This window comes from Phalacrocorax carbo, chromosome 1 (genome assembly GCF_963921805.1).
Source record: "Phalacrocorax carbo chromosome 1, bPhaCar2.1, whole genome shotgun sequence".
In the NCBI taxonomy this organism is placed as follows: Eukaryota; Metazoa; Chordata; class Aves; order Suliformes; family Phalacrocoracidae; genus Phalacrocorax; species Phalacrocorax carbo.
Genome location: NC_087513.1, coordinates 7997946 through 8014249, shown reverse-complemented (window position 1 = coordinate 8014249; position 16304 = coordinate 7997946). Strand labels below are relative to the sequence as shown.

The window sequence follows — 16304 nt, the reverse complement described above, 5'->3', positions numbered from 1 at the left end:
GCGGCGGCAGCGTGGCGGGGCGGAGGGGAGCGGCGGCGGCTCCGCTGCCCCGGGAGGGCGTGGGGCTGGTCGCTGGCCCCAGGGATGGCGGCGGGGATCGGCCTCCTGACCCACGCAACGAGGGATAGGACACGAGGATCCTCAAGGCCACGGGTTGCACTCGGGAAGGTTTAGGTTGGGTATTTGGAAAAATTTCTTCACCGAAAGGGTTGCCAAGCACTGGAACAGGCTGCCCAGGGAGGTGGTCGAGTCACCATCCCTGGAGGTGTTTAAAAGACGTGTAGATGTGCTCAGGGACATGGTTTAGTGGTGGACTTGGCAGTGTTGGGTTTGCGGTTGGACGTGATGATCTTAAAGGTCTTTTTCAACCTGCACGGTTCTACGAGGCTGGTCACTGGTCCCGACGAACATGTGGACCCTGCCACACAAGGGAGGGATGCTGTCTTGGCTGCTCCCGGTATGGTTCGCTCCAGGAGGCATAACAACACCCTGAGGGAAATCAAAACTCTTTCACCGACTCCGGGATGCCCTCAGGCAAAACTACACCAGCAAACAGCGCAGGGTTTAACTGCAGGGTGCTCACAAGAAACCCCCTCCTTCCCCAGGTGCTGCTATTACAAGTCACCCAAGAGATCGGAAAGGTTTGCGCTCCCTGTCTCGTGTGCTGTCTGTGCACCTGAGACAGCACGTTGGGATTTAAGTGTGATTGATGCCTGGTTGCTGCTTCTTTCAGGCCTCGAGGACTGAGGTAGCTGGTAGGGGCTGAGCTCCTTAGTGTGTACATCCTGGAAGTAAAAACTACTGCCCTCATTAGCTTGAGTCCTTGTCACCAGGCATACAGCATCTGTGACACATGAAGAAATCTCATTTTGCTTATTTACCTGTTTTTATCCAGCAATTTCCATCCTGTGGCTTGTAAAGTCCAAGAGGTCCAGAAAAAGCTTTGGAGAATGGGTAAGAACAGCTGATTCTCACTACTACACTTAAATTCATCAGGACCACACCTTTGCTGGAAACAAAGAGCACTAAACAATGAAGGATGAAAGTCACTGTAACTTTAGCTCCTCTGTTTCGCTTAGAAGCAGCCTGGCTGGTGGCAGCGCCTCTGACTTCTCCAGCCTCATGCTATGGCACATGGCAGCTTCTACCTTCCAAGCTCTGCCAGGGTTTTTTCACCTTTAGGTCCTCTAAGATTCTTTCTTTGCCTTTCCCTGTTGTAAACTCCATTGCTCCAGTAGCTATTTTGGAGGTCTGTAACTGCAACTGGCTTTTCACGTAGGTCAGATAATCTGAGCCACGCTCTGTGGCTCTTTCTCACAGAGAACAGCCCATCAGTTTAGGGGTGTTGTTTAAACCCAGTCTGGAGGGATATGGATTTAGAAATCATGCCCTGCTTCACCTCAGGCTTGAATGCAATCTCTCTGCAGTGAGGAAGCAATAGCAGTCCTACACTTTTTCATCATTCTTCTAAAATGAAATTATTTCACATCTGATGGTGAAAGGATCCGAGAAGGTTTCAGTAGAGAGGCCTGCGGGGATGTGCCCACACTTGGGTAAGGGCAGAAATGGGGAGGCTGTAGGAAAGCTCTGTAGTGGACTTCATGGCAAACAAATCCAGGTGCTTGTGTCTGAGTCCAGCTGCCCCCCTCAATTAACTGTATGTAGACATAACCTTAGCCCTTGTTTCACTTCCTGCTCCAGTTTGGCATTATATCTCAGTTAGAGATAGTACAAAATGGAGGAGGAAAGCCAATTCACACACAGTATTCACCAGAATGATGCAATTACTGTGAGGTGACACCTAGACCAAAGATATCCCCGTTTATAAAAATCAAAACAAGCCAACAAGGTGGCAGGGAGGGCATAACAGACAGGAAAGCAGCTGAACGGTTTATGCTGGTAAACAACTTTGGTTCGGTTTGAAATTAATGCTGTACCTTTAAAAGGTGTCTAAAAGTTCACTAACGATGACACAACCTTCCACGATTGATTTGGTGCCCTTCTTCCAGTACTCATGGTTCTGTGCTCTCTTGTTTCCAGATCAAAGCATCCTTTAACATAAATCCCCTCCATGGTTAAGACAGTTGTCATCTGGAAGAGGAGTGGCAACCTACAAAGTACAACATCTCCCAGGAGAGTTGCTGTACGTTTGCAAACATGTATATATGTTGGCTCCGTTCTTCTGAGGGCATTCACTAATATCTCCCTGAAGAAGGAAAGCAGGGAAAAAATATTTGGTGTCATCCACCTCCTCAAAATTTCTTTTTGAAGAGATTAGAAAATCTTCTGATATTTAACAAGTTGTGGTACCTTCTGTTTCTTTCACTAGCAACTGATGAGGAGATCCACTCTGGCTTGCTCTCTGATTTCCAGGATGGCAAATCTGTTTGACTCCTCTTTGCCTTGGGCTCAGGGCAACATTTTCTGAGACACAAATTGCTGAGAATTTTGGGTCAGGTCTTTGCTGGACCCTGTTCAAAGCTTCTCTGTTCTTCAGAACATATTCCCAAGGGTGTATCTATGCTGGCAATTTGTTACAGTCCCTGCCCGCCTTGTTATGGGTCTCAGCTCCTTTGACTGCCTCCATTCACACAAGCTACTTGGTTGTAGGGTGGATATCTGGAGCACCCCTTGCCAGACAGACTCATGGCACACATGAAAGCTCACGCTGCGAGCCCTGCTCCTTAGACGAGGCAGTGGAAACTGTTCTTGTGCACTGCAGGAGGGCTTCTGTGAGTCTCCCTTGCTCGGAGGAGCCCTTAGACTGTGGGAACTGCTTACCAGCGTGCTATGAAAGTGGACAATTCCTCCCCTGTGCCAACCCCTCATCCATGCAATGATCCTTTTGATGACATCAGTGCTTAAGATATTTTTAATGTGTGAAATGGGTGCTTTTCCAAGCTGTATTTCAAACTATCAATTTATCATATACAGCATTACTCTAGTCATTAGAGTCAATTAGATCACTCCTATAAATCCTTAGCTTGACTGTTTGTTTTCTACTGCTCCTGTTTTGCTTTCCAGGGCAATAATGCTGGTTTGGTACCATGATGGCTGTGTATTTCTGTGTCACATGTGATTAATAAATGTTACATTTGCTGTCAGGGCTCTAGCCAGGCTGTTAAGCTCTCCCCAAACAGCTTGCAGAGTCTTGAGAGCTCACTGCAACTGAGCTTGGGTCTGGAAGCAATAGTGTTACCCACGTTTTTCCTAGATCCAGGTTTCCGCAGACCTCTGGAACAACCCCACAGAGTTAACCGCAAAGCTACTTGGAAGTAATTTGCTTCACAACATTCCGTATGAAATCAAGACTGGAAAGGGAAATCTAGAAGTTACTCAAAATCTTGGAACATTCATAAGGGCCTTATAAGTAATAGAAATACAAGCTGAAAACATACACAAGGTGTTTCATTCCAATTTCTTGACGATTAAGTGATTGCTCAGCTTTATCTGCTGCAAGCCAACTGTCAACTTACAGGAAGATTATTGAAGGCAGCTCAGAAATACATTGTTTCACTCAAATAACCCAGATGTCATCTATTTGCCGAAGTGGTAAAGCTGATCAGAATGATTTTGGTTGCGCTCAGTTCTTGTATTTGGTTTATATTTAGCTGTTTTCAGGTTGTATTCAATACTTTATGGGTATCCAGTTTCACTTTTCTATTTGCTATTATAACAGGGGAAGAACCCAGCTCAGCCAGCATATGCTTTCACTTGCACACAGGAGGCAGAACAGATGCCTTACAGCTGACCGAGATTGCAGAACTCATTTCAAGTAACACAGGGCACAGATCCCTCTTGGAAACCTTTTTCAGATAGGTACATGATTCCTTTTATTCGTCTTCAAAATACTAAAACAAATTGCTTTTACACTGTGACTAAATTGTCTGCTTCTGGCAAAGGTTGCTCCAAATCCAGTCTCACTCTTTTCTTTATTTATTAAAGCAGTCCTTAACTTTTTGGAAGGGATTAACCCATCCAGTTCCTCATTCTCTGCCCCCATGTTTACTTGTTTACAGCTGTCTCCAGCTTGTCCCATCCAGAGGTCACCGCCACACGCGCGACAGTTTGTTCTAAGCAGCCTTGGTAGCACCTCTGCTGAGGTTTGCAAATTGCACTTTACAGTTCTTGCATTGGGGATATGCCCATCCCCTCCATTTAGTGAATTTACACCACTTATACTGGGCTTGCTATTTCTTATTTCCCTTTCAGAACTGCTTAAACAGTAGGGCACAATCCCCAGAAGATCACAGACTGAGAAACACTCAGCCAGAGGGAAGACTGAGGAAGGAGTTGGGGGGTAGCGTTCCACCACAGGTGTCCAAAAGTCACTGGCAAAGACGGGAAAAGCTCACGGGTGACACAATGCAGAAGAAAGTTCTCGGCTTTTCTAACAAACAGAAGTCTTCGAAAAGGTATGACATCCATGAATCGTTAGGGGCAAAAGAAGCAGGTGGCATTTTAATTTGGTTTGGTTTGCATTTTAAAGTATCACTTGATTAGTTCTCGTGACAAGTCATCCCCTACAGTTCCCGACTGCCAGGACAGGCCTCTGTAACGCACCGTTAAAATGCTTAGGAAAGTAGTGGCTCCGTATGGATGTTACTGGTTAGCAAGGATAGTGTGGCTTTTAGAAACACGCTTGAAATTAACTGAATTATAATTATCCTCTGGTTTTAATTGTGTGGGTTGTATGAAGGATGCATAGATCAATTCCTATCCCAGTATCTTTATCATCTGTAAAATTGAGGTGGTGTAAAAACTCATTATTGCTTCTAAAAAGCTTTACGTTTAAAAACAGCTAATTATTATCAAACTGGCTGGTACGGGAGATATCTGAGGAAAATTTTGTTGTTTCAGGAAGCAGTATTGGTAACTCAGCTTATGGCACTGTGTCATCAGCGCCCCTAATGAATCAGTCCCAAGCTGTCACTAGGGAGACCGTGCTCTTTTGACAGCAGTGGCCATTTGTGACTGTTAAAGAATTCAAAACACTTTGCAGGGAAATGATCATGCTTTTGGGGGGTGTTTTTGTTGTTATTTCTGTAGATGTTCTTTCTAGCAGCACGGGGCAAACCACGTTAAGTGGGGAACATACTCTCAGCATCAGTCTGCACTACAGACATCCAAGCAGCAAACTCTTTCCAGGAAAGATGCAGTAACAGGACTAATCCCTACAAATCCCTACAAATGCAGACCGTTTTGTGAGATTCCATGGTCTGTTTTAGATCCATACAATTGTCTCTCTCCTCAACCTTCCCCAAAGCAAGGTCTCTACTTCACAACCCTTGTTTTTGAGATATTTTGGCTATATTCAAATTGTAGGTGAATAAACATAACAGAGACACCCCCCAAACACCAAATGGATCCCGCTGGATGGTAGAAAAGCTCATAAAAATATATATTTTTCTTCTTGTTTTATGAGTAGAGAAGATAAATGGTCGAGCATAAAGTATTGTGCTTCTAAGTTTGAGTTCATTATCTTTTATTCAACACAGGCAAGAAATCTCTCAAAGTTGTTACTAAATGATCGTACCTCTCTGTTGTCAGTTTGATCCCTGCAGGATGTGTCCATCTCAGAGAAAATACCCATTCAGGTGCATTGGCTGCCTCAGCAGAGAGCTCAAGGATTGAATGGGTGATGGAGTCTTCAATATCTACACATCTCTGAGGGTGAATCCAGGGGGAGCCACATTAATAAAAATGCTGCTGCATATATCTTACTGCTGAATAAAAGCATCATTTTCAGATGTTGTCAGTCTCCAGCCTGACACAGATATTAAATTCACATAATCTCTCTTTAAAAAGTGCATGTGTGAGTAGATTTTGAACCACATTGTACCTTCCAATGAAATTTCATTTTTTAGAACTGAAAAGCAGGCAGGTGGTTATGAGCAGGTCTTAAGCTATTTCTCCAGCCTGAAATGTAAGTACTGTTTGAAAACATTTAGGGAAATAGAACATCTTGGTAGGAGCTGCAGCAACTTTTCATAAATTTATTTTAGCTGCATCAGTATTCTGAGTTACAAGGATTATAACTTAGCAGAGAGACTCTCACTGGGAGAGGGGATTGAAGGCATCGAGGCAGCAGCCCTGTGAGTTGACAGGGATTCTAATATAGCCACAGAAGTTTAGAGAACAGATCAGAGCAGCTGGGTGGGCTGATAGAGAGGATCAGGGCAGCCCAGAGGAGCAGTAAGAGGATCCAAATAAGTGGATTAGTAGCATACCAAAGCACACATTACTTTTAGTTTTCAAACTCCCATTGATTTTAGTGCAAGTGCATTTACTAATATGTGGCAGGAGAAATGGAAGAGGATCAAGGCCGAATCAAGACGCAGAGAGCAGCTCCCTGTGGCAAACTGGAAACGGTGAGAAGGCTGGACTGGGGAGGCACAGCATAATGTCCCCACATCAGTCTCAGTCAGGGCTTAAAGGAGGATGGCTGTTGTCTGGGCTGCTTCATCCCGCAGCCTCAAGGAGCTGTCTCATGTTGCTAAATGCTATTGTTCCTGCAGCTGATTCTGCATTCATTTTCCATCCGTAGCTCCAGTGATTGACTCTTTCCATGGCTGCACTCTTACATCTGCCTTCAGCTGCTGTGACTGAAGCAAACCGACACAAAAATGCATGTAACATAGCCCTCTTTGAACTCCTCCTGGCAGGGGACTGACTGGGCTGCTGGATCCTGGGCTGAGCTTGCCGCCATTTGTGCCTATAGCCTTCATCAGAAATGGGACCGCTTACCCTAGCTGCGCTTGGGCTATTAACATTGACTCCTGAACTACCCAAACCTCAAACATGCCCTTTCCTAGAATGCCAGCCTGGCTTTACACTTCATCTCTTTAGACAGAGGTGGTAGTGATGCAAAGACACATCCAGACTAAGATTTCTAAGCACTATTACTCTTTATATAGCACCAAACCCAAAGTTCTAGGCAAAATAACGAGCCCTACTCACACTGCCCTCAGTTCCCTTGAAGCATCTCGGGCTGTAAGTGGGAGGCAGGGCAAAATTTTTGCAGCTTGTGATTTCTCCATGTTGCAGAGAAGCACGGGACATGCATGTACGTGGTCAGACTTTTTTTAACCTTACACATTAGCTTTCATACAAGCCTTGTTGAGGCCTTTTGTTCTTTATCCTCCAACCACATCTGTTGCTTAGACACCTCAGTCTCCCCACCCAGTCCTCCCAGAATCCAAACCTGAAAACTGGTTTGTCCTAGGGAGGAGTTAATACCTTAATATCCAATTATCCTACAAGTATTTAATCAGAGTGGATGACCATCAAACTTTGACTCTTAGACTGTGCTGCCCTTCCTTGCAGTCTTAGTGCAAGCTACACAAAACGGCAGAGGGGAGGAAAAGCCCAGCCTTAGAGTCAAAATAGGGTTTGCATTCTGATACAGAAATGTACAAAGGGTTTGTAACTGCACACACAAAGAACACTTTGTACATAGATTCAGTTATATTCTTTATTGTTGAAACAGCTCTGGAATGTTTTGGTCTCCCTGAGCTGGCAAACAGATGAAACCATTGGTCCGTCCTATAGTTTTTTTCTTTCAAATTTATATGAGGAAGATTAACCAGCAGCAGAATGGACAAGAAGCCGTTTCAAAATAGTGTCCCAAAGTAAAAAGAGTAAGGATAGACATAAGATGTCAAGTACCATGACTAAAATGATACAGAAAGAACTTAAGGTGGAATCAGAAATCGAGTTAAACTGCGCTCCTATGCGTCGGACTGACTTCTTCAGGACATCCAGAAACTCCCCTCTGTAATGACCCGCTCCTCAGACATGCCAACATGAGGAAAGCTCCCTGAAAGCCAGGGTTTGTAGTAAGACAGCATGACGCCAACATGACCTAATGTCAAGCTGGGAGCTGAGAAGTACTGCCTATGGATTTCGTATGACCACAAAAACATTGCTGGAAACCTGCAAGGGAAAAACGCTTCCACAGTTCATGAAATCCTCAACGACATTCATTACACATAACTAACCAAAATAGCTAACCTATTAACCTGTCACCTATGTGGCTCCTGATGTCCAATTTAACTCTTCACCCTTCTCCTGCTTCCTACTACTGCATGGAACCTCTTCAGCCTCCAAGGCAAGTAGTCATCATGGTGCTACTAATATGACAGTTGGCAGCCTCTTCCTACTTCACCAGGCCTCGCACTGATTCCTTGGCGTTAGACTTAAAGCCTGAGATCAAATCATCCACTTTGTAAGATGTCTTCCAGTATTATTTTTCCAACCAAAAAGCTTAAGGAGCTCTTAGTACACCCATATAATTCTGCTCTGCTCTAGGATTCTTCAGTCTTCTGTGTCCTATACCATCCTACTTTCTGAATAATAATCAAAATATTGTAATTCACTGGACACACCTGTGAGCCTGGAAGCAAAGAAAAAGCCTGGGACATCTTAAGAGCACTGCTGCTGTTAATACTGAGGTATTACTAGATTAATTATATTTAATTGGTTAGCTCATGATCTAGCACCTGAAATGAAAAAAAAAAAACCCACAGCATTTTACACACCAGAAAATTATTGGGAAAATTAGTATCAGTTAGAATGGGGAGGGAGTAATTTGAAAGTAACCTGCAGCATAATAAAATGGTAACTAGGAAATACCCTGGGATAATCATACTGACTTTGAATATGTTGCAAGATAAAGCCCGTATTTAGTTGCCTAATTTCATGGCATTTTGAAAAACACGTTGCTCAATTAATGGCTTGATTGATGAAATACGTTGCGACTATTCATGAATATATACAAAATGCTCTGAATTTTCCACGTTTTCACCAGAAAAAAGGAACTATGTTTATAATCGTTAATAACAATTGGTATTACCCTTAATGTGCAATAATAACAATCCCATACTGAGATATTAACTGAAACAAAAGATGAAATTAAAAGCTGACCACCCCTTGGAGCCAGTGCGCTTTATCCTAAGTCACTTGGCTGCCAGAGGGAAGCAGCCGGCGACTATCTAGGGTGACACAAGGCAACCGTTCTCATGCAATACAGACGACTTTCACCTCTGGGTTTCTCCAGCTGGAATAACACCATGGCGGCCCATGACAAATGACCAGATGGTCCCACTCCAGCTGTAGGATACCCACCCCAAAACAGGCTTGCAACTTACTGTACACAGGAGCCTCTGAGCTCTTGAAGTAGTTTTTTTCTAAGTCATGGCTGAGAAACACTAGCCGTACGGGAAGGAAAGCTTGGCTTTCAGCTACTGGATCCTCCTACATGTTGTATGGATAACCAGAAGACTTTGACCTAAAGTCACCATGTCCTAGTTTCTAATTCACTTTTATGCAGATGAGATGGCAGGATATTCAAACCGGCTAATACTTTCATAAATGAAAATTGCAAGATTTACTCATGTAGGTAACCATAATTGGGTTGGCTTGCAGGACCAGGCTCATTCTGCACGTAGAAAAGAGCGAATCTCTTTAATTCACAAGAAGCAAAATGAGAAACACTACTAAAAAGGGGATGTGCTAACTCTCATGTTACTTGAAACTGCAGTGTGCAGTGTTCAGACTGAAATGTCATTTCAAATCATGAGTGTGCCTTTAAGCAAAAAAAAAATCCAACCCAGAGAAGAAGAACTAAAAGGGAAAAAAGAGCAGTTGATAAAACACTGCCATCGCTTTTTCATAAATTATACCCCAAAATGTTTCACAAAATTGAGTAGCGGAGGAAAACAGAAAAGACCTTTTCATTTTTGTAGCACATTCCTTTGGCAAATGCATCATGTGAGTTGAACAGTAAATGAAGGCCTTATGCTTTATAAAAATTCTCCTATTGTCCCAGGAAGGATGAGAGTCAAACACAACAGTTTCAGCAGTGCTCTAAGTCTTGTAAATAAAGTTAGCAGACAGGAATCAGCAGACCGCTTGTCGAGGAGGGGAAAAAAAAAAGAAAGAAGAGAAAATACTCTTTTTGTACACAAAATTTAGGGATTAGGGATGCTGCTGCTGGGTTTCAGACCTGACTTCACTGTGCTGTACCAGAGATTAATTGGATCCACACAATTTAGCATATGACATCCATCTACCTTTGCTGCTTCAGCATCCTCCCAAAAATATATAATGCAGGATTTTAAATAGTACGTTAGCCCAGTTTCCTTTCACAAAGTCTTACAGCGAAGTTTAGGAAAATTCCAAAAGTAGCATATTGATTGCCTCTGGGATTTTCCACTTAGCAATTTAATAGAAAATTACACCCTTACCCAATCTGTGAGGTTTCCATAACCTCCCTCGTGAATTTAATTTTCCAGAGTCTAATAAATTTTACCATTAGGCATATTTTCTGATATTGCTTCACCATTAAGCCCATTTCCCAGATTTGCTTTTTCAGAACCAGGTATACTCCCTGTCATGGCATCTGGACTACACCATGCACAAGAGAATTCAGGTTTGGCTGTGTCTGCACACACAGTTAGGATATAAATCACTACCGTTAATATTCAGTTGGCTTTCCTCTTACTAATTTTATGTCATTACTCCAAGTGATAGGGTCAGTCAATATTACTGGAGCTAACGGGATTCTCCAGGGTACTCTGTTGAGAGCAAGGGAAGATCTGCATTTGCATCTGTTTGAGTAGGCGTGTGAAAGTATCACATACTCTTCTCCTTGTCATAACACAGCCTGACTACGCTTAAAACACAAGACGACGATCGGGAGCTGTGTTTTCAGTTATCGGTAGTCATAACTGTAAAAGCCCGGGTCCTTCCTCTACAGACAACAGGCAAAAGCACTCTTGACTGTAAAAAAAAAAGGTATACCACAAGCTAATTCAGGCAAAAGCTTTCTTGACTCTAAGAAAAACGCTACAGCAGAAACGAGTTTAGTGCAGTAAGTGAACTGGAAGTACGGCTGAGGGCGTCAAGTGGTGAATAAATCAAAGCACCAGTTGCAGCTGTGTTTGGGCCATTCGAATGGCCACGGTGACCTGCTGGTGACCATCAGAGGGTGGCCTGATGGGCTCCGCCTCACTCCTCGGGACGACGGGGACCCTCTGCCCCCTGCTCGGGCGATCCACGTGTAACTAACGCGGGCGAGGCAAGGCTTGGCGCCCTTCGGTGCAGCGCGCTCCTCCAGGCCTCGGTCCAACGACGCAAGGGGCACATCCCTGCGCTCATTCCTGTAAAACACGGCAATAAGCAGCCGTTAGTGTCCGCCGAGCCCCACTTTGGGGTTTTGCCTACTTTCCACACGCCGCAGCCCCGCCAGCGCCAAGCTGAACTCCATCCCCGCCGGACCTCGGCCCGGGGACGCCTCCGGTGCCGCTAGACAGGGCGGGCTCCCCGCTCCAGCCCCGCGGGGAGCCCGCCGCCGCCGGCCGGGCCCACGGGCAGCCGAGCGGCCCCGAGCGCCCGGCGGCAGCGCCAGGCCGCGCCGAGAGGCCGCCGCTCCCTCACGGCCGGGCACCCCCTCGCCCGGCGGGGAGCCGCGGGGCGGCGGCGCCGTCCCGGGGGCGGGAAGGGGAGGCTGTGGCGGCGGCGGCGGGGCACGGCAGGGGGAGCGCGCAAGTGCCCGTGAGGGGGGTGTGTGTGGGGTGTGTGTGTGTGGACGGGGGGGAGCGGCGAAGCGGGAGGGGGGACACAAAATGGCGCTGCCCTCTCAGCCCCTCTCCCTCCAGCCCCCCGCGGCGGGGCCCGGCGGCGCCGGCCGCCTTCCCCGGCCTGTCTGTCGTGTGGCGACGGGCCGGCCTCGGGGTGGCGGCTTTACGGCCGGGGCTGGCGGAACCGCCGCGGGGAGCGCCGGGCTGCGCGCCGCCTTCCCCCAGCAGGTGGCACCGGGGTCCCGGAGCCGGCGGCGAGACATTGCGGGCCGCCCTTCGCCGCCGGGCCGCGGCCGCGCAGCCGGCGGGGGGGAACGGCGGCGGCGCTGCCCGGCATCGCCCCGCGGGCTCCCCCCGCCGCACCCCGCTTTCCCTCAAAGTTTGGGGCGGGAGGTGCGGGGAGGGGTGGGGGGTAGACCGGAGCCAACTTGTCCCGGATCCCTTTATTCACCGCCGGAGCCGCCGTCTCCCAACCCCCGCGTGTTTTTGCTGATTAAAGAGACGGACCTTGGTCCTGCCGCCGCCACCGCCGGCTTGGCCGCCCGGCCGCCCCGCTCCTTCCTGCCCGCACCATGGAGTTCACCCAGAGGAAGAGAAGCAGGAAATCCCAAAGCTTTAAACTGATTAACGAAGGTAAGGCGGCGGCGGCCGGGGGGCGGCGGGGGCGGCCCGGGCTTTGTTCCCTCGCCGGGGGCAGCCCGGACTTTTGCACCGGGGGGAGCGGGGCGTTATGAAATCGCCGGTGCTCCCGCTCCCCCCGGCGCCTCTCCCCCCCCCCGACCTGTTATTTAACTCCGCAATCCTGTGGCTGAACTCCCCGAAACCATTGCACGCCTTTTATTATTTTTTTAACCCCCCTCCTTTCCTCTTTTTAATTATATTTTGCATCTCTGTTACGTGTTGTTTCAAAAACAACCCCCGCAAACCCACCCCAGAAAGGTGGACGTGGGTTTGGTTTTTTCTTTTTTTTTTTTTCCCCCGGGGAAATCTTGTACAAAATAAAGTTGGATCGTGTTTCGTGGTAAATCCTGCTTTGGGGGGGGGGGGGGGGGGGAAGAAAAGGTAAAATCGGGAAGCGAGCAAAAAATAATGACACTTGAGCAGCAACGGACCTTCTTAGTATTCAACTCCTGTGGATTTATTGTGTTTTGGATGGGTTTTTCCTCCCCTTGACTGCATGCATCCGCGTATTTCAAAGAAAAGCCGAATAGATGTTGCTTTATTAAAAATCCACGCAGCTAATTAATTGTACGTGGGCTGGGGAGAGCCGCTGGCGTGTAACTTGTTCGCTCGGGGTGTGTTTGCTTTTGGAGAAGAGGATATTTCAGGAGGGATTACGGAGGGGAAATGATTGGATTCATGTCGGGGAAGAAGCCCAGCTCTGTGTTTCGGTCTTGTTGTTGTTATTTTTAATAATAAATAATAAAAAGACACAGGCACTGGTAGGCATTTTAACAGGTGGACTTCCCAGCCGTAGGGATTTATTTTGGCTGGGGCATTATCCCTTCTCCGGCCGATGAGATCTTTTTTGCCCTGATGGATCTGACTTGAGATCTTTTTTCCCTTTTGTGTTTCCAAGTATTGGATGGGAATATCTCCATGAAACACCGTGTGTGTCCTGCATGCCAAGTTCAAGGCAGGTGACTGCTTGGTGTAATGTCACACTTGGGAAAGGGGGGGACGACACACATACGAGTGTCAAGACTTGCTGTCTGAAGAGCGACGCCTTCGCAGGCGCTCGGCAAAATCACGTTTGATGCAAAGAAATATAAAGATGGAAAGAAAATAGCTTGGTAGGAATAGTAAATAATGACTGATATAGCGCCATAGGGGGGGTCTGCAGCACCGCACATATTCCCTGTTAAAAACTAGAGGGGCAGCGATCCGTCAGACTTGACTGAAACGTATTGGAGGTCTGTATGCATTAGCAGACCTATCGAGGGTTTAATTTCTAGGGAGAACAGGTTTGGATTGCGGGGTTTTGGTACCAAACACACTCCCAACTCAGAGACAGAGTTAGTGCAGGACTGGGCTGGAGCCTGGGGGCAGGGGGTGAAAGTGAAACATGTGGAGAAGCAAAACTGAAATTGAAGACATGGTTTTATTTCAGTCCTAATGGAGCTGTAAAAAGAATATGTTCACTATCAGAAATACATGACTATTTTGCCAATTCTCAGTTGCCACTCGTTACAGGTTTAGATATGCCTCAGTGTATAAGACAATCTACTTAACCTTGTTTTAATAGGTAAATTCAGTTACAGTGGTACACTGTTAGTAATTCTTATTTTATCTGGGGTCTCTTGTACGTGGAAAGTCAATTAGAAAGCTACACTAAAAACACATCATAGACAGAAAATCATGTCTTTGTACTTTGAGAATGGAAGAGATAAAAATCACATTTTGCATGTGAGTCTGCACACGCATACTCTTTTTTTACAGTTGATTAGAAAGATAATTATGCATAAATAGTTGTCTCTTGTAATTGGCCTTTGCCTCTTGCTGGAGTCATTCTGTAATGTCACAATTTCGTGTTTACTGTTTTGAAATTGATATGGATTTCGCTGCGCCTGGACTGTGACATCCGAGGCAGAAGGGGGAAACCAAAGGGAAAAGGGTATGCTGTGTCAATTCGTTGGTAACACGCCATCTGTTAACGATGTGTGCCCGTACAGTGCTTATTCTGTCCCCCAAAAAAACTTCAGAACACCTTATTGAGATGATCAGTAACGACCAGATCGAGAGGAAATCCATTCTTGCGCTAAAGCGCAGCCGCCTCTGGGGTGAAACATGGTGACTTTAAGGCAGCAGCTGTAGATCAGAAGAATATTGTGACCAGCTGGATGTATGGAGGGGAGTGCTAGAGAAGAAACCACGTGTAATCTGTATATCTAAGGACTGTGAGTCTGTAAGTCATTTAATTCCTAGTTTCCACATACTCACTCCTAGCAGATCTGGGACACCCCTGAGAGGATGAAAATGCAGAGCGTGGTGGGTTGATCTTGGCTGGCCGTCAGTTGCCCACCAAGCCGCTCCACCACTCTCTCTCCTCAACAGGACAGCTAATGACCACAGAAGGCAGGCCGCATAAACCCCATGGTTTTAGCCTTATGAAAGGAGCCTTTACTTCCTTGACATTGTATCTCAGACTTCACCTTTAACCGTTTCACTTGCTGGGCGTGTTCAGTAGGCGGAGGAACCCTTTGCACCTCATTGCTGACCTGTCCAACTCCCTGCTGTGTTTTTTTCCCCCTCACTTTCTTTCCAGGCCCTTGCCTTTCTTTTGCGTCACTGTGTTAGGCTTGATTCTAGTTACTTATTGGGTCGTTCCTCCTCTTGTGCCCTCAAAACAGTTGTGCTGTACAAATAAACAACATACGACAAAAAAAGGTGGCTTCGAGGAGACATTTCTGATCCTGTAGCTGTTTTGTCAGAGGTGCAGGTGTGCTCCTCATAAGAAGAGGTACTGCTTGTGCCGCCCTCCATTTCTGTTGTGCCTTATAAGTGGATCCCCCAAAGTGCTCTTCCACGAGTTAATCTCTACCTCACTTTTTGTGAGGCGGGTAAACAAAAAAACCAGTTTACGGAGGGAGTAGCTGAGAGCGTTGGGAACTGGGAGGGCATTAAAGGAGTTAGGTGGGGAGGTGGCTCTTTCAAGACACTGAATATATTGTTCAGTCTTGAGCAATTTGCCGAAGGACAAAGTGTGTGCCAGTAGCAGAGTCAGAAATAGCATCCAGGAGAGCTGCCTTTAGAGTTCTTTTTTATTCCTTGGACTTACTATTTCCTCTGTGCACACACGTGAACAAAGCTCTGGTTTTACTGAACACTTGCCTGGGACTACAGCAGAGACCTTCACAGAAGAATATTCTTTTATTTGAAATAGAAATTCGGTGGTGAATTTTTTTTTAATCCTATAACATCTCTGAATATGAGGTGGTAGTGTTTATTTTTAGAATCATCACAGATGTTAGCCTCTATAGGTGAATATCCTGAGGTGTCCCTGATCCTCCGTTCTTCACAATTCAGAGGCCAGTGACACCAAGACAAGTCAGTCAGTCTAGCTGAACTGAGGCAGCCCTAAAGCATGTTGCTGATTTTCTGATTGAGGTGAAGTTTGAAACTTTCCCTTGGTCTCTGGGAAGGTAAAGTTTTCATTATAAATCTGCTTTCCATCTGTAAAGCAAGAAGCCAGATAATTGGCATCTGGTGGGATAATTTGCTGTGAAAATGAACACGGTAATTTAGGGCAGGCGTAGCTATTCCCTAAAATCTGTGAAATATTTGAGCTGGTCTCTCCGCTGTGAGCAAAGTTTGTTTTTTTTTTTTAGGAGGTGCTGATACAGAGCACATTTTCTGTGGTTAATTTGATGTACATGAAATAAACTGCAGATATATTGATAAATTACGTAGTAAAACTGTAGCAATGTGTTCAGTGTTCATTTTTTCCAGATCACTTGAGTTCTAATTTTTTTTATCGTTTTTCATTCCAGATTACCATCATGAGATATATAAGATCTCTGACTACAGCAATGATGTTAATGGGGAGACCAAAGAAACACAACCAGTTTTTTTAGGTATGTGCTTGTGTTGATTAATTTCCGAGCAACATAGCGTGGCCATTTGCAATTAGGGAGGAAAAAAAATCTCTGTGCAAGCACAGGAAGCGCCTGCCATTGTTTAACATGACGTTCTTTTCAAGACCCTTTTATTCTACGAATTGCC

General features: G+C 46.0%; 1 protein-coding gene and 2 long non-coding RNA genes across 11 annotated transcripts in view; 2 read left to right on the top strand and 1 right to left on the bottom strand.

The window, feature by feature from the left end:
- Window positions 1–40: 40 nt before the first annotated feature.
- Window positions 41–5783, top strand: LOC135313808 (uncharacterized). The gene is made up of 5 exons (XR_010373310.1): window positions 41–153; window positions 896–954; window positions 3680–3819; window positions 4213–4415; window positions 5551–5783. It is a non-coding gene; the product is annotated as an uncharacterized LOC135313808 (long non-coding RNA).
- Window positions 5784–6644: 861 nt separating this feature from the next.
- On the bottom strand, window positions 6645–12207 carry LOC135311975 (uncharacterized). 5 transcript variants are annotated; one of them, XR_010371563.1, is made up of 4 exons: window positions 12090–12207; window positions 9150–11162; window positions 8388–8501; window positions 6645–7935 (listed from the first exon to the last, which is right to left on the bottom strand). It is a non-coding gene; the product is annotated as an uncharacterized LOC135311975 (long non-coding RNA). The 5 variants fall into 5 exon arrangements; XR_010371562.1 differs by having other exon boundaries at window positions 6645–8501; XR_010371564.1 differs by having other exon boundaries at window positions 6645–8501; window positions 9731–11162.
- Window positions 12089–16304, top strand: part of BEND7 (BEN domain containing 7) — a 47498-nt gene continuing 43282 nt past the window's right edge. For 4 of the 5 annotated variants that reach the window (XM_064443381.1, XM_064443371.1, XM_064443356.1 and 1 more), the window contains exons 1-2: window positions 12089–12215; window positions 16073–16156. In XM_064443381.1, the coding sequence (XP_064299451.1) occupies window positions 12155–12215; window positions 16073–16156 (145 nt within the window). In that variant the 5' untranslated portion in view covers window positions 12089–12154. The remainder of the gene's footprint in view (window positions 12216–16072; window positions 16157–16304) is intronic. The other variant, XM_064443365.1, reaches the window with a different exon arrangement.